The 22,702-nt window shown below is 37.5% G+C and overlaps 1 protein-coding gene across 1 annotated transcript; it reads left to right on the forward strand.

Annotated features, from left to right (window-relative positions):
* Positions 1–660: 660 nt before the first annotated feature.
* hgf (hepatocyte growth factor) lies at positions 661–16,134 on the forward strand. Its single transcript, XM_011476208.3, has 18 exons — positions 661–817; positions 1,805–1,961; positions 2,134–2,246; positions 2,799–2,913; positions 4,471–4,619; positions 5,971–6,091; positions 6,868–6,986; positions 9,530–9,695; positions 9,779–9,912; positions 11,638–11,731; positions 12,818–12,948; positions 13,081–13,110; positions 13,513–13,618; positions 13,830–13,904; positions 14,046–14,195; positions 14,304–14,410; positions 14,699–14,841; positions 15,221–16,134. The coding sequence occupies exons 1-18, from the start codon at positions 769–771 to the stop codon at positions 15,398–15,400; spliced, it is 2,139 nt and encodes a 712-aa protein (XP_011474510.1). The 5' UTR covers positions 661–768; the 3' UTR covers positions 15,401–16,134.
* The last annotated feature ends 6,568 nt before the right edge of the window (positions 16,135–22,702 follow it).

Here is a 22,702-nt window from a genome sequence, read left to right on the forward strand (position 1 = left end):
AACTGAGGTCGACTACCCTACCACTGCACCACGGCCGCCCCCTCTTAGGTTTTTTTTTTTTTTTTTCATTTTTATTTGAAAACTGCAAATAATTTGATTTCAAATGATTGTTTTTTGTCAAAAAAAACTATCCTTGTAATGCAAAAAACAAAAAGTAAAAAAACAAATAAATCCAAAAATCCCAAAAAGATGCTGAACAAAAATGATGACTCAGTTAATTCATCAACAAACATTGATTGCTTTAATCATTAAATGCCCACAAATCAAATGTTAATTCTTAATTACCTTCAAAGCTTATCTTTAAATAAATGTTTGTTAGACTTTAGTCCCTCCTTAATTATATAATCTCATTTTGTAATTGATCAGCTAACAGTCATTAACGAATCCACTCATTGCTGTTTCATCACAAACATGAGACTCTTTCCTTAGTTTGACCAAATCAAATGAGGTTAAAAAACGTCCACTAAAGGGATTCACTGGAAAGACTTTCCGTTTTTCAACATTATTGTTTAAGTCCTGGCAATACAGAGTGCATGTGCATGTGAGGATGAAAAGTAAAAACCAGATAAAGAGAAGAAGAACACAAGAGGAGAAAGAAGAAGAGGAGGAGGAAGAGCTGACGAGAGACAGGGTGGGAGGGGGGAGGCTAGTTGGTAAATAGAGGAGACGCATCATTTGAGCGGCGGTGAAAGCCACATCTCCTAGTTGCAGTGAAGGCAGCGCGGCGCAGCGTTTTTAACCGTAAGCCTGTTCTTGTAAAGCGACATCATGTGGATATACAAGCTTCTTTTCGGACTCCTGGTAGTTCTGTGCGCCGGTAAGTTTGACTGAACGCTGAATTTGCTCCTCCTCGGATTGTCCCATGCTGACTGACTGTCATGCACTGAGTGGCTCCAGTCAGAACGCAGGCTGTCAAACTCCAGATCAAGAAGGGCTTTGTTGTTCACGGTGCTGTTTGGATATTTCGGCCTCTACATCCCCGATTTCCTTTTTCACAATAGTGGAAATCGTGTTTTAAAGTTTAATGTTGCAGCCAGTAAAACTCTGTTTTTATAGTGCAAGCATGGGATGATGATGAAGGGCTTTTTTGTCTGAATTGGCACAAACTCTGAGAAATGTGCACTTGGACACATGTGGCTATATGCATGATTTCTCTTTATTTTATTTAGGAATTTTCTTTTTATCAAAAAATTATAATAATAATAACAAAAAAAATATATAAGTTTAGAGTCTTTATATCCCCAAACTGTAAAGTCCTCCCCTCAATGGATCAACGCAAACCTTTGGATTCTCTTGTTATTCTTAACTTTCAACTTTGAAAAGCAGACAGCTCCTTTCACTCTCTGCAGCAGCTCTTCTGGAGCGTCACTGAAACATTTAGTTTTGCTGTCATTGAGGGAAAAAACAAATGTCTTTTTGAAAGTCCACATTAGTAAAACCAGCTGAAAACATTGGGAGGAAGAGACAAGAATGGGTGATTTGTAGGTCTCTGAATATGCAGAGAACTGAGACCACATAACCAAACACAGACACACATCATTGGCACAGGTATAAATGAAAATGTCAGTCCACGACAGCACCACATTATCCACTTTGCCTCCAGCAGGGGTTTGGTAATGAGAGTATGTGCACATTTAATATTACCACCGCTTAATATTAAGGATTTAGCAAATATCCATGCAGCATTGTCATTCAGTGATAGTATGGTAATTCATTAATAACTGTTGGAGCATAAAAGGTTACCAGCTGGGCTTCAACATGTCTGATCTCTGAATGTTCCTGATGTTGTGTCTCTGTGCATCAGAGGGGAAGAGAAATGCTCTCCAAGACTACCAGAAATCTGAGGGCATCCAGCTGACTGTTGCCCCTGGCTCTGCCTTTCTGACCAAAAGCAGGAAGCTCAGCATATCCAAGTGTGCCAAATCCTGCAGCCGCAACAGGAGACTCCCATTCGCCTGCAGGTTTGCTTTTTTTTTTTTTTTTTTTTTTTTACAAGAATTCCAGAATACCATGGTAGTTACAATCAATATAGAATATCAAGCTTTTCTATTGATATCCACAGTGATTGTTTGAAAGAATGCTTTACTCTCGCTCTTCTGTTGATCTGTGAGCTTTTTTTCCCCTCTTTTATAGAGCCTTCCACTTTGATCATATAAATGGAAAATGCCAATGGCTGTCATTTGACAGGAATGCACCAGGAGCTCAGATCTATCAGAATCCAAACTACGAACTCTATCAAAAGAAAGGTACCCTCTGCTTCCCAGACTTTCCCTGTTATCATTTCCATTCAGTAGACTGTAAATGCAGTTTTCTGTACTGCAAAAGCAGTTTGTTTTGCATCAGGCCATGAAGAGCTACATTATTGATTAGGGCATCCACAATGACTTCATGTTTTCAATGATGGTGAACCCCCAAGAGACGGACAGGGAAAAGGCAGGGACCATTGTCATGTTTGCCACAGCCTGTTGTGGTTCATTTTCTCTCATTAAGTGATGTTTGTGTAAACATTGAAAATCCCCAGCCCATCTCACCATAACAAGAGTGAAAATGAAGGTTGTGGAAGCCATTCTGTTGAATTCAGATAGATGATCAGGAAAACAGATTGGACTTTTGGCAGTGTCAAGCTCAGTAATACCTTGTTAAGCCTGACAGCTGTTATCCTCATCATTTTGCATGGGATTTGTGTAAAAAAAACAAAACAAAAACCTACACCACAATAGAGCTGTTACTCACCACATTTACATGTTTCTGAATAACTTTGACCTAATAACTCTCTTTTTTTTTTGTTTCTTGTTCAGACTATGTGAGAGAGTGCATCTTAGGGACAGGTCAGAGTTACAGGGGTCGAAGGTCGGTGACAGTCAACGGGATCCTGTGCCAGGCCTGGGCCTCCCCCATTCCACATGAACACAAGTAAGAATTGAGTGTCCTTCTCACCTTTTTGTCAAACACGATAATGTTAAAAGCTGCTTGTTGATATTAATGTTGGCTTGTGAGAGATGCAATTAGCTGGTAGCCAGAGGCTACTCCGTATGTGGATGTAAGATATATTGGTGGTTGATTAGGCTCCTGGGAGGAGTCATTCATCAGAATTGACATAGTTGTGCTGCTTTACAAAATCACACATCATTTCCTGCAATTGGTGTGTGTTTGTGTGTGTGTGTGTAAGCATGTGGGTGTTTTATCAGGATTAGAATCACATCTTTTATAAAGGTTTTGGCTCCACCTCAGAGCCGACTTAAGATAAAAAGACAAATTTACATTTAAATTATATGTTAAAAAAAACCCACATCATTGATCTTGATCTGTATATCAGGAGCATAATAAAGTTTTCATGCAATACAAAATAATTGAGGGAAGAACATTTGCAGAGGTAGTAAACAATTCCCTCAAAAATTGGCTTTATTTTAGTGAAAAATAATTACCAGCAAGGCCTTTTAAAAAAACAACACAACACAAGTTGACATAATTTATTAGCCATGTGTTATGTGTTAGAGCAGCATCCAAGCTAATAAAAGGTATTAAGAGGCTTTACTTTGTAACAGCTTACAATATCTATACCACAGGGACTGATGGAATTAAAAGAATAGTGAAAAAGGAAGAGACATTACAACAACAAAAACATTAATAAGTTATTAATTACCGGTAATTGCTACACTCTAATGAAGAACAATGAAACAAGGTGAATCATGAAAAATCAAGCCTTTTCTTCTGTAAAGTACTAACTTACATTGAAAGAATTTGTGATGACTCGCTGCACTGGTAGACAAATCTAAGCCAGTAGGGTAGATGTGTACCTTCAATGAACCTGCTTCATCAGACTGTTTTATGCCTCTACAAATCAGGTCATTAAACCCAGGCAGTTTGAATGCTTTATCAGTCATCTTGCAGACATGGAAAGCCATGACATGCACACACAAGAACAAATAGGATTTTTATCTGTGGAAGATTTCCTGTCATTTTGAGATCGAGCTCCGGCATTTCCCCTTTTGCACCTGTCATTTTACACCGATGAACGAAGAACCGTTTGTAACTCTATCCTTTTATCGTTGCTGGAAAAATACTACTTCATGTCAAAAATGACTCTCACTGTTTCCGTCATCATAACTGATGACCAGAGCCATGTGTGTGCCTGATGGGAAAGATATGAGTCATTTGTCAGTGCGTTTATACTACATTTAAAACAGACCTCAAGGGAAAGCCATCATTGTTTTTACATATTAGTGTGTTTTCTCTCTTTGGGGGCCATCATCCATGACTTAGTCTATCAACATTGCTGGTGGTCACCTTTTTGATTTTTTTGAAGTGTTTAAGCCAGACTTTCTTACATACTTTTTGTTGGACGATCGAAAGAATGTGAATTCTTGACCTTCATGTTACAAAAAAGCTGCTAAAAAAACTGGAATTGGACACATTGTGTTGCTGGTTTTGATATCCAGGCTTATAACATTGCTGCTGTGCTTTTGACAGATTCATGTCTAAGAAGTTCAAGAAGAGCGACCTCAGAGAAAACTACTGCCGCAACCCAGACAACTCAACTGTTGGTCCATGGTGTTTTACCACTGATCCTAGACCACAACTCAGACACCAGGAGTGCGGAATACCACAGTGCTCTGAAGGTAGGCCGCTCATCAGCAAATGTGCCTTTTCCTGCCATTCAGGGTCAGAGGTGAGTCCCTCAGAAACCCTAGGTTTTTCTGGGGGGCAATCATTAGACTGATCACGAGTGTAGACTTTTTAAAATATGTTTTTCATCTGAACATTCATCTTGAAGCAATAGCCATTCCACAGAGTAAATTGTTTCCTAAATGTAACCCTAATAATCTAAAATGAGCCGCGGCATGTTACGCAAACACAAATTTTGACAAAGTCGTGCTTTTTTTACTGCAACTTACAGGTTCTGCAACTTCTCTGCACAGGTTTTTGAGCCAAGCTGCTGTTTCTTTTTTTCCAAGTGTGTGTTTTAATTTTTCCATTTTCTTTGTCAGTTTGTAGTTTTGAAACTTTAGCAGATTTTAAAAGTTGTTCTTCTTTTCTCATTACCCTTGTTAGAGTGATCCCCATGTGGTTTAAAAATGAGAGGAAACCTCTCTCCCAGTGTGACAGCCACTATTTTAAAGCACACAATATTACTGTCAAATGCTGAATTCTTCAGGAAGAGATGATAATGACCTCTGTTATCTTTTACTGAAGGATTTGTGCTGTCAGAGGGTTTGTTTCTAGTGTGCATGACAGATGATCGCTTAAAAAAAAAAAAAGGCCAGGTTGGGTTTTCACGAGACAAAAAATGAATATTTCTTTCTGTAAAACTTTTATAGCTTCTTCCACTGGGTTATCAAAAGTTATACAATGTTGATAATGAGCTTTTATTTAGACAAGAAGCCTGTGCTCTGTCAAACAAAAGTGACCCAAAGGGAATTCTCTAGAAATCAAGGGGTACTGATGGGAAACACATGCAAGGACACAAACATGGCGTGTAAAAGCACAAATACACGTGAAACCAGTGGCATCAAATGTGTTGTTTCATTAGATGAGCAAACTTGTAAACATCTGCTTCTAATTGGCGTTCACCTTGTTGTTTAGTCACTGTGTTTGCAGCACACCCTTCAAGAAATCCTAGTCCCTCTTCATCAAGGACTGCTGCGCTCGTTAGAGTGACAGTTGCTTACATTTAACTAATTTATGGGAGCATAACACCAAAAAGGCAGCTCTGTGAAGTGTTTTAAAATAATGATATCTGCTGTGATTAGGTCTGTCGCCTCTCAGCAAGAGAGCTCAGTCCTGTAATTCTGCTGAGAAGGGGGGGGGGGGGGGGGGTTGCTTTGCTTGTTTTTCCTGTGTTAGAACAACCCCCCCCAAAGCCTTCCAACCAAAGAAGTAGCTGTTGGTGTAATTTCTGTTTTGGGTATTCAGCATAGCATCAACTTTTATGAGAACATCTTGATACATCTTTGTTAAATGTCTTTGTAGTTGAGTGCATAAACTGCAATGGGGAAGATTACAGAGGACCTATGGACCACACAGAAAGTGGAAAAGAATGCCAGCGGTGGGACCTGGATGAACCACACAAACACCTGTTCCACCCAAAGAGGTGACACTAACACACATAAATGCATCTCAAGTCTGACACATTTTGTGTTTTTGTATTCTGCAATTGTTCAATAAAAAAAAAAAAAAAAGTCTAACACAATCATTTACTGGAATGCACAAACTTGACCTTTAAGGTTTTCCCTTGGACAACTGTTTTATGTTTGTGTCCCACTGACTGCAGATTAAGTGAGTCAGCCCCTGAAAACAGAGTCCCATGAGAATCCACTATGTAACTCTTAACATTTAAACATCTGTGTGCTGGGAAAATCCCCTCATTTCTGTGTTTTAATCTGTTATCCTTACATCTTTTACCCCGCGTTGTGTGTGTGTGTACATGTTGGCGTTGTTTTCTGTGTCAAAGTGGTTCCAGCTAGTTGGGTGGCAGGTGGTCTGGATTACTGGGAACTCGTTAACACATCCTTAATCATCCCACTGTTTGTGTGAACTGGATCTCAGCGTGCTCACAGCGCTAAAGTAATGACAGGATCCCATGGCTTAATACTGCATACCTTGAGGCTGCAGGCCCAAAGGGATGTGGGAGTTTGGGATGTTTTACTGTTAAACACCTGTAGTGGCGCATTACTATCCTCCTTTTCCCAAAGCTCAAAAGAGTTTCCCAGATAGAGTGTTGGAGGCTCAGCTGAAAGCAACCATGAATTGTAATTTAGCTGTTATTTCTTGGTGCCGTTCATCTGCTTTTAAGCTTCATACATTTTCTGCTCTTACAGATTTTTTTCTTTTTTTTATTATTTTTTTTTTTGCATGTTTTGCTAACAGGTACCCCGACAAAGGCCTCGACGACAATTACTGTAGGAACCCAAATGGACGTCACAGACCATGGTGCTTCACCACTGACCCAAACACACCCTGGGAGTACTGCACAATCAAAGTCTGTGGTAAGCGTGTTCCTGTGTTTGTTTGAATGCGTTAGTAGTAGTCATAGTTGCCAACACAAAATCGATGTATAATGGAAAGTGTGTGTTTGTGTCCAAGTCAAGCCAGTATGACACATTGTACTAGAACTTTTTAATTCTCCTGCCATACAGTTTTTGCTGTTTGGCCCATGCTCTATTATGTCTTCAGCAATAGCCAGAGTGTTTATTTTTTTCTGCGCCACTGGCCTGCTGCTTATTGTTTCATGCCAGCTGTTACGTGTGGTAGTCAAACTACACGGAGCTCAGTCACTGCTCCGCATTAACCTCCTGTAACACGGAGAGACACAACATCAGGGTCATACACACTCTAAGGAGATCACGTGTAAGTCATTAGATTGATGTGTAAGCGTATCTCACAGATTGTTGCAGCGCTTTGTGTCTTTGCACTTATAGAAAACCAGAACACACTCTTTTTGTAGTTGACCCTGAAATCAGTGAGCATTCACTAAAACAGCCTCTGAAGTCTTTAAGTACATAAAACAGAGGGAAAGGGGTGATATTGTTTGGCTCAGCTTCTTTCTCTTGAGTCTGTGACTGGGCTGCTTGCCTGCAGGAATCATCAACAGTCCTGGCACCATGTTTACTAGCTGGCACTCATCCATGTGGACCCAGTGATTCCCTGTGGCCCCTTTTGAAAAACTATCTTCCACTCTATGCACACCATGCTTTGCTCACTTTCTTTCTGATATTTGGGGGTTTGGTAACAGACCAAGTTTACGACCCAGTTAGGCTTAATCGAAACAAGGCAGAGAGGACGGAGCAAGAGACAGAGAAATGTTCCACTGACAAGGCCTTCTTTTGTTCACTGTCAAAGTAGCAAATGTCTATTTTCAGACATATTGTTTTAGGATGAAAACAGTTTGGGAGATTTGTGTATCTCCAGCATTTGGAGGCAGTTGTGTCAGAAAGCTCTAGTTTATGAACTTATGTGTAATGAGGTGGTTTTGAGTGAAGAAAATTAGAGCAAAACTTCCTGCCTTGTTTTTCCAGCTCTGCAGCCAGCCTAGTTATAAAGTCTTCAAGCCTCATGGAAGGCGTTCTAATGTGGACAACAAAGACATTATTGCTGTTGAGCAGTTATTTTCAGTGCCACAGGAAAATTTCCACCCCCGTGAAGCATCACTGCATTTGAATTAATACCACTACAAGAAGAGTGAGGAGTTTTGAATGAAAGGAAATGTTTGCAGCTTCTAGGGATCTAACACAGACACAAATGTGATGACACAGTGTGGACTTAGGGCCAAATGATTTGGCTCCAGCTAGAGAGAATAGTCTGTTAGACACTAAGCCATTTGCTGTTGACAGCTGTGGGTTAGCGTTTTGAGGCTGAGGAGCAGGGGTCTTAATTATGTCCAATGAAAAAATTTCTACAAGAAGTAGTGGTCTCTAAAAACTAAAGACATCTGACATATAGGTTGCAACATTTTATTATGCAAATTGGCAAAAAGAAATGCTTTATATTTGCTGTTTAGGTGTCAAATCTATAAACATTTGGGATTTATTTTAGGTTTTTATTCAACAACAATTGTGTTCCAATAATCAAAGATCTGGACTCAGTCATCAATTTACTAACTATGACATGTAGAAGGGAAATAAAATAGTCACACTTTACTTAATTTTCCTTTACTTATCCCAGCAACCTGTGTGCATCACAAATGTAAGACAAATGTAAATATTTTTAAAAAATTGAAATATTTTTGAGGTTCCGAGAGTCTCAGAGAATGAATTCTATTCTATAGAGTATGAATTCTATTCAATATATATATTGTTTTGATTCAGATAATCTGGTTTTCCCCCGTATTGTATTGTATATCAAGATTGAATTTTTCCTGTTGCTCTGACTTTTCTGAGATGTTTGCACTTATGTATTTCCTTTCCCAGGACATAGGTCAGTGAACATATAGTGATTTTAGTCATATTTAAGGCTAGTTTCAGTTTTGAAGTTTTAGACAATCAGGTTATCTTTATTCTAATATTTTCATGGTTTAAGATATGATTCTTCATTGGAACTTTAACGCAAAATTTCCTTCAAGAAAAAAGACACAAATGTGGGAAGGTTGTAAAAGGGCAAAAAGAACAAAGTCCCTGTTTACCTACTCACCCTATGTGGAATGTATTCTGTAATTCATTCAAAAGTAATAACACATCAAATTCCATAATGAAAAAAGACAAATGAAATCTAGAAATCATATAAAGCCTAAAGTCATCTAAATGGGGCATTATGAAAGAACAAAATTGCATTAGAGGAATTAATAATGCAGATTAAGAAATAAATCTAGTGTTTATTGAGATCTTATTTAATCAAAACACTGCATTTACCAATATAGACTTTTTGCTTGAATGCCAACAACTACAATACTAACTGTATTTGAAAAAATAAATAATATATGCCTAACAGATGCCGTTTAGATATTTTAAGACCTTTTTTTAATGTGTGTAACAGAAATATAAATCTAATCCTTCATTATTATCTGTTGATTTGTCTCACTCTCTTGCTGTCATAGAGACACCCCCTGATAGCAACGTGGTAGAAACAACCGAGTGTTTCCAAGGCAAAGGAGAGGGTTACAGAGGGGTGGTAGACATGACACCCACTGGACTCACCTGTCAGCGCTGGGATTCCCAGTATCCCCACAATCACTCTTTCATACCTGAAGCATACCGATGCAAGTGAGTGACTAACTCTGACCTCAACTCTTCAACGTCCTGTTAAACCTGAACAGATTACAGGATGACTTGTCTGTGTCTACAAGGGACCTGAGAGAGAACTACTGCCGGAATCCCGATGGCCAGGATTTCCCATGGTGCTTCACTACAGACCCAAGAGTCCGGACAATGTTCTGCACCAACATTCCTCAATGCGGCACCCAAAACAGACTTGCCAATGGTGAGAGATTGCAAATATTTGAAACCCAAATTATTATTTTAGTCTGTCTTTAGTGTATTTGACATCTTTGTCCTTTGAAAACTGTGGTGTTCAGATCAGATTTTATGACCACACGTGTTGATTTTTTAACGGCATTATCTCAATCCTTGTCGAAGGGTGTAGTACCAAAGGATTGTGGGAAAGACTGACCACTGTGTCTCCCACAAATGCATTCTGACAACAGATCAGAGTTGTCAACTCTCACTGGAAAAAAAAAGACAGAATTGTTGGATTAGTTTTGCTTCAGATTCCTTCTTGGGCAGCAATGGATTTAAAAGAGGAAAGTTACATATATGTATGCCTGATTGCACAAACCGAAATTTCCCTAAGGATTTTCTGGATGTTTCTCTGAGACTGTGTGTCCTAAGACTGAGAATTTAAATCCACACCGAGGTTATGTTGTGCTTTTCCCTCAACGGTTGAATTTATTCCCACAATAAAAATGAATTGCTGGATGACAGATAGCTTCAGTAACTTATTTATGACCTGTGTTTTTCTAAGGCATCATTATAGATGACCTATTTTGTGTTCCATACTTTGCCCACTCCAAATCCTGCCCCAACCATGATGCAGTAACTTGAGATATGGTTATTTTAATCTATATTTCATAAAAATTAAAGAACTGAGAAACTGATCAAGTTCATTGAAAAGACGTTAACATGTTAAATTGAAAGACTGTTAACCTCAATGCTGCTAAACCTTTAAATGCTTTCTTTGCAGCTATTACAGTTTTAAAGATACCCAATTAAAATATTAAATAATACTGGTAGTTAAAACTTCAAAATAAAGTAAGCATGGCCACCAATAAGTTCATAGAAAAATACAATATAAAAATTATTTAAATGCCTGTTAGAGATTTAAAAAAAAATCTTCTTTCATATTTTACATTACCTTTTTTTTACTAAGATAGGTGTCAAGGGTAGACAGGAATTAGGTTTTTGTGCTTTAAAAAAATGCTTTGATCTATTTCTACTCTACAAAAATATCACAGAACCTATTTTCCATTAAAATGTTCATTAAGTGTTTCTCACTGAAATTACAAAAATCCTTGTTAAGCTTGGCATCCTTTTGTTTTAGATTTTTTTATTTTTTTTTGTCACAATCCTGTCTCAATTAACTGCCATTATGCATTTGAGATTTATGTTGGATCCTATTGGTTATCTTTCCAAAAATGTTGCTACCAGTTGAGTTTAAGGAGAAAATAAGCAGTTATGTGGGTCGGTAAATAGCTTTTTTGTTTGTTTTTTGTTTTTGCTTCTTTTGAAGTAGTCAGTAATATGTTCTGTTCTGGAGCTTCTTTATAGTCAAAATGAAAATTAAATGAAATTCAAAAATCATAAAAATCGTCTTAAAAACTATTACTAATACTATTGTCCTGGTTCCATTCGGATAGACTAAAACCTCCTAAAACTGGCTTGATCTCAATTATTTAAATCTATGTTTGAGCTAAGTCAGGGGTCTACCAATAATAGTGCATTTAAAGGAATTTAAGTACTTCAAGGTTTAAGAAATGGAGTTTGTCCACAAGTTCATATCAGTTTTATTTAAGAGCGGAAAAAAGCCCCACTGACCAGCTTGATGCACATTTCCAATGTCTAAAGGAAGAAAGAATGATAAATGATGTGTTCTTTGAATTTGTGTAAAAAGCTTGTCTCATGTAATTTCGTTTTTTGTGTTTAAATCCAGAATGCTATGAAAGCCTTGGCGAGAATTACAGAGGACAGCAGTCAAGGACGAGATCAAACCTGCCCTGTGGTCCCTGGAGAGAACACAGCAACAGGTCAGTCTTCTGGATCTCTGCTACCTTTCTAGCCTAATAACTTTTCCAAACTTACGATGTGAAAAGCAGATGATAGTCACACACACAGAAAAAAAAAACCCGCAGATCATTATGTCTGCTTAAAACAGAGATCACACAGGTTGGAGAACACGTACTTCAGCATAAACAAGTGTGAAAGCTTTTTTGACAGCTAAAAATAATCAAAGTATATCTTTTTATAACGAAATTCACATTTTATAAGTTTAAGAATAACTATCTTTACAAGTTGATGTGTCACTTGGTCTTTTTGGTTTGTTTGTTTGTTTTTTTTCTGAGGAGATTGTAAGGAAATCTATTACGTAGGAGGGAATCAACGTATCTAGATCTGAATTACTTTCTTTTGTTTGAAAAGATTGAATCTTTGTTCTAAGGACAAACACAACATTTGTGAGTACAATGACCCCCCACCAATCAAGTAGTAAAAAGTTTAAAGCAAAACACAGTAATGGCTGGCAGTAAAACTCTTGTAGAAGGATGCGCACTTTACTCCTCACCTCTGACTCCAGCCCCCCCTTTAAAGAACACTTCAAAGCCTGTCAGTTCCCATACTTCACCCCTACTCAGGGGTTAAAAGTCTGGGTTAGAGAGTCACCAGAACTGTCTGTGCAGGAAATAAAAGACATATAAACACGTATGTAACCTCTTTGTCACTGATTTGAAATTTGTCCAACTTCTGCCCAACATGTTTTTGTCTAACCTCTTAAGGAATTTGTGTAAAAGAATTGTATAATTCAAAATTTTATGAAAAAAATGGTTCCTGTGTTACCATGGCAGTATGATTTGTAAATGTTGACATAATTAGCGTCCCAGTGAATAACTCCTTTGTGAATCACGTAATTATCCTGCAGCACAGACTTTAAACAGCTGTGTAGTGTCAAGATCATATCCTGCTTAATTAATTGAGGCTTTTATTAACAGTTGTACACTATTAAAGTTTCTATGCTTCCTTCAAAAAGGGCAAAACTATTCATTTAAAGCAATTATTTGAGATGACTGAATGTTGATGAAATATGAGGTAAGGATTTGTCGTCTTTTTTTTTCATCCAGTGGTGAACGGGGTATGCTAATGGTAGGATTGGAGGGAAACTACTGCAGAAATCCTGATGGGGACAAACACGGTCCTTGGTGTTACACCAACAATTCTGCCATTTCGTGGGACTACTGCAGTATAAAACCATGTAAGCGTATGCAGATGTGTGTCACTGCAAAAAATGCGTTAAATCCACATATGCATTTGTTTTTACGTCGATTTGTAGCCTTTTATCAGCTGGTAAACTGATTTGACTTGGATTTTTCTTTTTGTTCTGCAGGTGATGCTTCACAGAACACAATTCCACAGGGTGAGTGAATGTCTCTTCACAACTGGCTAGGCTGCTGATCAGTCTTTGATAGCGTCTTTTTTTTTAAAGTGTCCCTTTTCTGCTCAGCTGTCATTGTAGGTGTTGTGGGACATTATGTTGTTAAGTGGACAATCGTTGCCTGAGTTCTGGATTCCATTTTTACTTCACACTTTGGGAGGATTACAACCATGAGAGAACAGAACAAAGCTGCTGATCTAATCAGCATAATATGTACAAATAATAATATTTTTTGTGGATGATTAAGCATCTCTAGTGTGTCTTGTTCAGCTGCTGTGCAAAGAACGTATCAGTGTTAGCATGTTTTAATCTGTATTTATGGATTACAGAGGACCTGAACCGTGTAATAGTAATAAAAAAAAATGTTCGTATTTCCTTTTCCAGATGGGTTACCCTCACTGGGATGTTTTGTTCATAAAACAACAAGGATTGTAGGAGGAGGACCTGTTGGAATTTCTGAAGGCAGCTGGATGGTCAGCATACACAAAGGGTATGACACTTTCCCTTCTACACTTTTTAGTTACTTTTAGTAAAAACAAATCATTTTGGATTTAATTACATTTTATTGTATTTTTTGCTGGTTTTTTTGGATGACAAATGTTGTATTTAACTTACTTGTGTTAAACACCTGAATTCTCAAATGCCATAAGTTAAATGTGGAGCAAAGCATAATTGTTCACTGTTTTTCTGATATCTTCCAGGTCCGCTCACTGGTGCGGTGGTTCCCTTATACGAGACGAATGGGTACTAACTGACAGACAGTGCTTCTCCTCCTGGTAATTTCAGTGCTCACTGTTAATATGAGTTATTTTTTCTTTTATTTGCCCAAACTTTGAACTTTCTGTGCATATTTCCGTGTCATTTATGCTGTATTCTGTTTGATTCATTTGGAGCTATTCCCTCTGATGTCTCTACAGTGTCCCAGACCTAAGTGAATATCGGGTGTGGCTGGGAGTCTCTGACATTCGAGAGGGTGCTTTTGACTTGTCCAAGAGACAGGAAGTCAGCATAGCTCATGTGATATGTGGCCCCAACAACTCCAGCTTAGCCCTTTTAAGACTTTCTAAGTGAGTGTGTGGAAAAAAAAGTTTTTTAGAAGATGGGTTGATGTACTTCTTTCTATTTTTGTGATGTTGATATATTTGTGCTTTTATGTGTTTGTTGAACATGTACAGACCTGCCCTTCCTGCAGAAAATGTCCATACGATCCAATTACCTGTGGCTGGATGCTCCATCCCAGAGGGAACAGTATGTAAGATGTATGGATGGGGAGAGACCAAAGGTACACATATTCTACCTTTTCTATAGCTTTTGTATACAGTCTAAACATAGCATTGCAGTACATTTGACTATATCTTTTCTTATGGATTTTCTGTTTCTGTTTAATTCTTCTTACCGTTTTAACATTTTTAAATTTATACTTTGGCTTTACTTAGTCTGGTTTTGGGCTCTGCCAACAAATGTTACAACTTGTATTAATTTACTGAAAAATTACATCTCTTTGATTTAAATTGTTCAGCATTTGATATAAGAGATTAGTACAATAAGGCTGGGTTTTGCATTCTTTCAGGCACTGGCCACGATGATGCTCTGAAAGCAGTCAGTCTGCCCATTGTCAGTACAAACAGATGCAGAGAAATGCACAAAGGAAACCTTCACATCACCAACGCCAAGATCTGTGCCGGTGGGAGGAAAAATGAGGGAGTGTGCGAGGTACATTATTCTGCTGCAAAACACTTATTTTGTTTGTGTAAATTTATCTGTGGGGAGAATTTCATGTTTTTCATTCCATAGTGGAGAAAAAAATCATCCTAAGTGTTAATACTTTGGGATAAAGGAACTGTGCAGCACTTTACCACAGTTTAATCCAAAACTCAAATATGTTATTAATCCTTAGGCTAAGTTTCAGTCTGTTGTAAATCGAGAATTTGGAGACCGTTGCATTACATTTTATCAGTGTTCAAAATATAAGCATTTTATTTTGGAAAGGATCTGTCCATGTCTGTGTGTTCTGCTGTCATTGTAAAGCCCAATATTTGTCTTTCCTCAACTGCTAAGGCTGAAAATGTGTTGTGATTGTCTGACTTTGCAGAGGGATTACGGCGGCCCTCTTGTTTGTCAGGATGGGGACTTCAGAGTTATTGTTGGTGTAAGTGTGCACGGCAGAGGCTGTGCTCGGGCAAACCAGCCCAGCATCTTCATCAACGTGCCCTTCTACACACAGTGGATCTACAAAGTCTTCAAATATTACCCAAACCCTGAAGCTTTTTAGAGCCTCAAAGAAAAGACATTGCAGTGAGGGGGGCTGCATTAAAATTAGTGGCTGTATTCTTAAACTCCAGTTATGCATTCAGAGTCTGACTTCTGTGTTTTGCATACTTTGCAATCTGCAGCTGAAGAAGCAAGTCTGAGGGTGCGCTTTCAGTTTGATTGAGGATTTAAAATCATCAGCAAATACCACACACTATAGAAGTCATCAAATGCAATTAAAATCATGAAAAAAGGGTGATGTAGAGAAGTACAGAGTAAATTAATTATTTCAAAAGGTATATATCCTGGTAAAAACAAAAAAAGATGACCCCTGTCCCAAACGGTCATGTTAAAAATAACTTTACCTTTAAAAGTGCATAGAAGCTGTGGATAAGCCTCTGCTTGCGCCTCCACTCTCTGTTTTCCATAGGTTTTGAGGCATTATAGACTCATGTTAAACCATATTCTGTGATAACATGCCACATCTTTATAGCCTTTTTTTCTAAATACAGGATGGGAATTCCGTATGCTCCGCAATACATGCAATTCCTCACTACTCACTGCAAAAAAAATTAAGAATACAATGAAAGATGTGCTTGTTGGGAAAAAAAAAAGGGTTTTGGTGCATTCATGTTGTGCTCAAACCTGCAGCACAACAAACCTACATTTGGTAAAATTTAAAAGATGCAAAAAAAAAAAAAAGATTTAAAAAAAACACTGACAATAAAAAAAGAACTACTCTCACATTCTCAACCAGAAATGCTCGTTTGTGAATATTTTGTCTCCTGGCATTACTTGAATGAAAATAACACCAAATCCAGTTGTTTAGCAGGAGTAGAGTAAATAATGTGTCAGGGTAGTGTAAAAGGGCACTTTCCCAAAGCCTGATGTGTCTCTGGGAGCTTTAATGAAGTGATCCTTAATGTAAATAGTGTTTTAATGAGTGGATTTGTGACACTCTCAATTTAATTTAGGTCTTATAGATCTACTGCAGTAGTTTATAATTTTTGAGCATTTTCAGTTAAGGTTTTCTTCACATTTCTTTGTTCTGATGTCAGATTTACAACTCATAAATGTCAAAATAAATATAATTTCATCATTGTATTTTCATTATATTATCGCTGATTGTATATATGTATATATATATATATATATATATATATATATATATATATATATATATATATATATATGAAATAAAAATTTCTCTTTGTATATATACATGTAATGTTATTAAACCTATATAGGATAAAAAAAATATTTGTATGTACAAAAGATCGTTTCAATGCCTTAAGTTTTAAGAATATGAACTATTTGTGCCTTTTTTTATCGTAATTTAATTTAAAGTTACTGCAGCAGTATTTGTATGTACAGAAGAATCCTGTTGAGGGACATTGTGTACCTGCGTGTGCGTGTTTGAGCCAGAGCTGAATGAATTATCCCTCCACTCAGACCTTGGCAGATCCCCAACTTCATTCCACCCTGGATAATAGTGTCACAAAGTGTGTTGCTTCAAACTTTGGGGACGGGATGGTCTGTGTTACGGAGTTGTCTGTAATGGGATTCACTGTAATGACTTATTGGTCTTTTAAAAAACAGACCACACATATTTATCTTGAATCAGTAATAGCTTTATATCATAAGCACATTATGTTTGTATGAAAATGATGAAACAGTTCTGTGTGAGTCTCAGAGTAATGGATGTGTGCACTGAAAGGTAGCCCAGGCTACTATATTCTAAAGGTTGTACATCAATGCCTTTCGTATATCCTTCTGGTATGTTAAACCATAAAGCAGTTATTTAAATTGCTCTGTTTTGAATCATTTTTTTTTGTATTTAAGGTTCATATTTTAAAACATTATAAAATGTAAACTGTTTAAATAGCAACAATAGTCTTTATTTTTGTATTTGATTTGAGATAATTAAGGTTTGAGGTCATTTGTGATTTAGTGAAGGGAGTTGTGTTTCTTTGCCAGAAGATGGCACCACAGTGACATCACGTGGAAGGATGTGTAGATAATCTTCTTAATCTTTCTCTCTCACACACAGGTGTGCGTTTTTTTTTTATACCTTTGCAGGTTGCAAAACTGTGCACAAACATATCTACACACATCTGTGGCTTTTTCTTAATCCAAAAACACAACAGAGTATCTGAAGTCATCAGAGTCAAGACTGGAGGTGAGAGAAATTATTAAGGTGCATATAAGTGTGAATATAAAAGGGGAGAGAGACAGAGTGCGAAGGGGTGACCGAGTGTGGACTGAGAGCTGGAGATTAAGTGCTGAATCCATTGACGCTGCATTAAGGAACTTAAGGAGCTAGCAGAAAAATACACTGCAATCGACATTTTTTTTTTGTTGCAAAGCATGCTGCCTGTGCTGATCTTGACGCAGTGCACACATTAACAGCATATACACACACGCAAGTGCGTTCAATGACAGGTACTGAAGAGGCATGAAAAGGAGATGACGTCTTGGAAGTTGTCTTTTATCTGTAGGTCAGCTGGATGGGAGTAAAGACGAGAAGATGAGTGCACCCCTCCCCGGGCTGTGAGCACTCTGAGATCCTGAGCTCACAGGCGGAAGCTGTAAGCATGCACGGAAGACAGTTTGTGTAACGCCAAGCCATTCAGCTCAGAGTGAAGGACACATGGATGAAAGGATCACAGGCAAAATTCTTCAAACATTTTTTTAATTGTTGAAAGCACCAACAAATATAGAAACCTGAAAAACAAGAATTGATTTCATACAGGAACGCCTCATTTTGACAAAAAGTAGAATGAGGTGTTACAAGTAGGTTAACCAGAGTAAAAGGATTCTGCCACAGTTTACTGATGACTATGCACAGATCTGCATCTCAGCCTCTCCATAAACACTGCTTATTATATGTGAGGATGGTTTGGAGAGAAAGATGAAGAAGAAAAAAATCGGACGGATTATTCCAGGGAAAGGCTTTTATAAGCCACATGACTCCCATTAAATTTATTGAGTATGTTCAGATTATCTCTCATAATCTAAATGGGTTGTCTTGGTAATTTCATTGAGACACTTTTCAGGCAGAGTTTGCTCTCTTTGTGGTCTTGTCAGCTGAAGGCTTCCCGTGCATGTGAGAATATCTCCTGTAACTGAGCCAGAGATAGAGTATGGGAGATAATGGCAAAGCTTTTAAAGATATCCCAATTCCCCTGTTACCATTTCATCCTGTAATATGATAAGCCTTTCTATCTGCATGCCTACTTAACTTAATGATCCGTATTTTTCACTGAGGTGTTGGACAGCACCCGATTCAACTAGTAAATATGCAATTTTTTCTACGTTTTTGCTGCAAGTTTTTGCTCTCAACAATGTAAGTTTAAGATTAAAAAATATTAACATAAATGTGCTAGAAAAAAGCATCTTATTTACCCACTGTCTGAAACTTGAAAGACACATTTTAACATGGTGTAACTGTATTATTAAGAATGAATGAACACATTTTGCATTCTTTCAAGACAGCAAGTAGTTATTTAAAAAAAAAGAAAAACAACAGATGAGTTATTCTCACATAAAGTTTTGCAAATTAGCCCAAACGCTTCTCGCCAAAAATGTTTTTGAGATTTCACTGAAGCAGCCATTTTAAAAATGACCAGAAAAAAGCCTTTCTACTGCCCCTAGTGGACTAATGATGAACTACAAAGCAGAAAACACTACAGAACAAATATACAGTACATTGGGTTTTTTTTTTTTAGCAAAGTTTAGATCATGCTATTGAGATAGGGGTCTCAGAAATGCATAAATCAAATATGATAATAATGGTTAAATAGGGTCAAAGGTGAGATTTTAATTAAAAAAATACAAAAAAATGAAAGATGCAGTTAAATTTTCTAGATTTAGCTGGAAAATTGGATGCAACCATTTTTCACAATCCCACAAGTTGGAGCCCATCGATAAATAAGCAACAGCTCAAATCGAGTCCGATCAGTAAGTATTAGCCTGACTCACACTTTTTTTGTTGTGCTGTTTTGAAAAATTGAGACTTGTAGGCTATGGACAAAGGTAGGAAGTTTGACAAATCCTTTTCAAAAAGAGTAATTTAAATACAACTGTTACGACTCAAACAGATTTTTGCGTATATTTTAATGTTTTAAATGTTGCTAAAACTTTAAATATATGTATAGAGCTAATTTAAAAAAAATGCTAAAAAAGCCAATTTGGGGGGCGTAAAATAGGAATTCATTAGTTACCATGAAGTTGTTGTTTATTTCTTCATATAAGTTTGTTCCTGTCTGTCAGAAACTAACAAACAGCAGCAAAGTAAAGTTGAAGCAAATGTATTTATCCATTAAAATGAAGCATAGATGATAATATGGTTAAATTATGCTTTTATGACAAGGATTTTTAACACAGTCACCATTAACAGACCATTATTATAGTTGATGGCACAAAATAGAGGATGAAGGGGAAGAGACTCAATTAGAGCTACTAAGATGAAAGATGAGATGTAAATTATGCAAAATAAAAGGATCTAATTGACAAACATGATGCCTCTATGCTTTACTTATTTAAAACATGTACTTTCAGTTCTATCTTAGAAAGACTAGAGGAAAGACATGGCAGCTAAAGTCTGATGTTTATCAAATGTGTCTTTTTTGGGATTTAGGAAAATAAATGTGACAGTATTGATATTGCTAAGCATTTGGAAATATAAGCAAATGTAATTATGACACTTTAATACTGAGTTTGAAAAAAAACTCATTGAAAGTCAAAAACAAGACCCTAGAAAAATGTTGCCTTTGTCAGTAGTTTCTTGCCAATGTACAGAAGTTTTATTATCCATCTCAAATAATTTAGTTTCACAAAACCTGCCCTTATGCCTCCTCCCCAAGACATCTCAAGGACCGGATCAATGGGTGTGGTAAATCAGCTGCTGTTGCAGTGGCTCTGCTGATATTAATCACTGGTTATTCAAGCCGGACCACAGGAGGCATCATGACAAACTGAGAGACAGACAGGCGAGCCAGCAGACACGCAGCAGGGTGAATCATCTGAAGACGATAAAAGGTTGGGGGGCATTACACAGCATAGTTAGAGAGCTCACAGCATGCTGAAACGGCAACATCTTCCAATTTTATGCTTCAGGGTTTCATTAAAACATTTTCTTTGTGGAACTTGCAACTGTAATGAGAAATGACAAATGAGATGTTATGCTACATTACTATTGCACAGAAGTTACTGATTAGAGAACTTTAAAAAACTCTAAATAACACAATACTTAACTAATTAAAAAACTATATATTAATTTGTTATGTTTTTTCTCCTCTGTACTTATTTTCCCATCTCATGATCTTTTAATGTTGTAAAGTTGCATTCACATGTGAGGGGGGTCATAGAATCACGTTTCAATCTATGGCAAATCTGCAAGATCCCTAACATCAAAAAAAATTTTAATTATCGAATTATGGTTGCATCCTTGCCGACATGCATGGTTTCTAGTTCGGTTGTAACAATTATCCGAATCCTCGGACATTCATGATCTTTTTCCAAAAATTTAAATATGAATATTTGCAACATTCAAGATTGCTGATTCCAGTAGAGTGTAGTAAAATAATACACTTTAGACATTGTAGATATTGCTCTATGATGCCGAATTATGTTGGATTTTAAAGACAGGCTCCAATGAAATAGGTGTTCTTGGTGATTTTAACATGTTGCTGTGGCATTTTTCTCCTTATGGATGACATATACAAAGAAATAAAGATTAAAACTATGTTTCTGAATGTTTTTTAAATCGTTGTGGATCAGTAGAAAAAGCGTGTAGTTGTTAGACACAACTGCATTCACTTGCATACCTATAGATACATTATTTTCTTGGTTTTCCTTGTCTGAGCTTGCACCTGGCTCAAAACTGTACCGCTGGTTAGCTCCAATATTGCTCGCCATTTTTGCTTCACGGGTCGCCACCTAACAATCCACAGCCCTATTTTCTGGGGTTCTGCAACCCGTTGGTTTAGGTAAAATGGCTCTAGTTTGGCGTCATGGCCTTTTTAAGAACTTGATGAGCCACATTCATTGATCTGCCAATTTATCTCGCAGGCCAGCATCTCTCCTGACTCACCTTGCCCCCTATCAGTCTGTCCTTCTATCAGAGATGCTGGGATGCTTTATTTGTTTAAAGAGCACCACAGTGAAGTGACATCTCCCAAGACAGTCAGGGGGCTGATATGTATCACTTCACAAACAGGCTGCTTCTCCCAGGAATCTACTGAGATATTGTGATGCTTTCTACTCAACTTCTCTTTGCCTTTCTTTCTTTCTTTTCAGTTACGCCCTGTTTTAGGCACCAATCTTTCAACATCTCTTTTTTCCCCTTGCCGTGTACATACATCTTTCTGTCCTCTGTCTCGTTTTCCTTCTACTTCTCTCAGTCAGCACAATCTCAAGGGAGTGGAGGTGTGTTAGCTCTTCCAGATGGAGATCCTGCAGATATTACCCTCTGTGTTCTCTCCGACCTAAGATAGAATTAGAAACGCTGCCCCCTGTGTCGTGAAGGCATCAGTCCTGTACTCATGCTCGGTGGAATTACAGTTCAAGTGTTCTCGGTGAGTTTGCATTTGTGGTGCCAGTTATCATGTGGTGTGAACGTGTCTAGTGCGTCACCCTGCCTTCTCCGGCCCAGGTTCCTAGTGATTTTTGGCATATGGTAACCATGGGATACAAGCCACAGATAAAGACATGCATGCCACCGAGTACCCTTGGCACAGACACTTTGAGCAGCTCTACCTTTTTTCTATGATATTTTGGAAAAGTAAAAACAGAAAACCTAAATAAAAGGATGAGATGATTTTGCTGTCTTTTTTTTAATATTGTTAAAAAAAAAGTTAGGAACACATGACAATGTTCACGTTAAATGTGTCTCTGTGTGCATCCAACAAGACCAAAAGAAAATTTTCTGAGGAATGATAAGGGACAAAGAGCACAGAATGTTAGCAAAACCTGAAACCAAAGTTGAAAAAAGATGTCAAATAAAACATGGGCAACACAGAAATTACAGGGGATGCTGAACAAACACCAAATTACTCAAACAAATGCAATACAAACAAGAAAAAAACGGTGACCCAGAAAGCTTTCAACCAGGAAAGATAAGTTTCGTAGATATAACATCTCCCTTATCTGGGGTTGTACTGGTTCTTACTGTCCCTACAATCACTTTGGCATTAATAGTAATTAAAAAAAGACTCACAAGAAGTACAGTTGTTCAGAAAAATACTCGTACCTATTTTAAGTTGAGATTTCTTGGTTTCTGTTCTTAGATGTTGCCAGACATCTTGAGATTTTCTTGTTCCTG

The sequence above is a fragment of the Oryzias latipes genome, chromosome 6 (assembly GCF_002234675.1).
Source record: "Oryzias latipes chromosome 6, ASM223467v1".
NCBI classification, from domain to species: domain Eukaryota; kingdom Metazoa; phylum Chordata; class Actinopteri; order Beloniformes; family Adrianichthyidae; genus Oryzias; species Oryzias latipes.

Excerpts from the sequence above, each read along its gene's own strand:
- hgf (XM_011476208.3), top strand. The coding sequence starts at position 769 with ATGTGGATATACAAGCTTCTTTTCGGACTCCTGGTAGTTCTGTGCGCC. Across the intron at positions 12,949-13,080 it reads CTACTGCAGTATAAAACCAT|GTGATGCTTCACAGAACACA; the intron begins GTAAGCGTATGC and ends TTTGTTCTGCAG. Across the intron at positions 13,619-13,829 it reads ATGGTCAGCATACACAAAGG|GTCCGCTCACTGGTGCGGTG; the intron begins GTATGACACTTT and ends GATATCTTCCAG.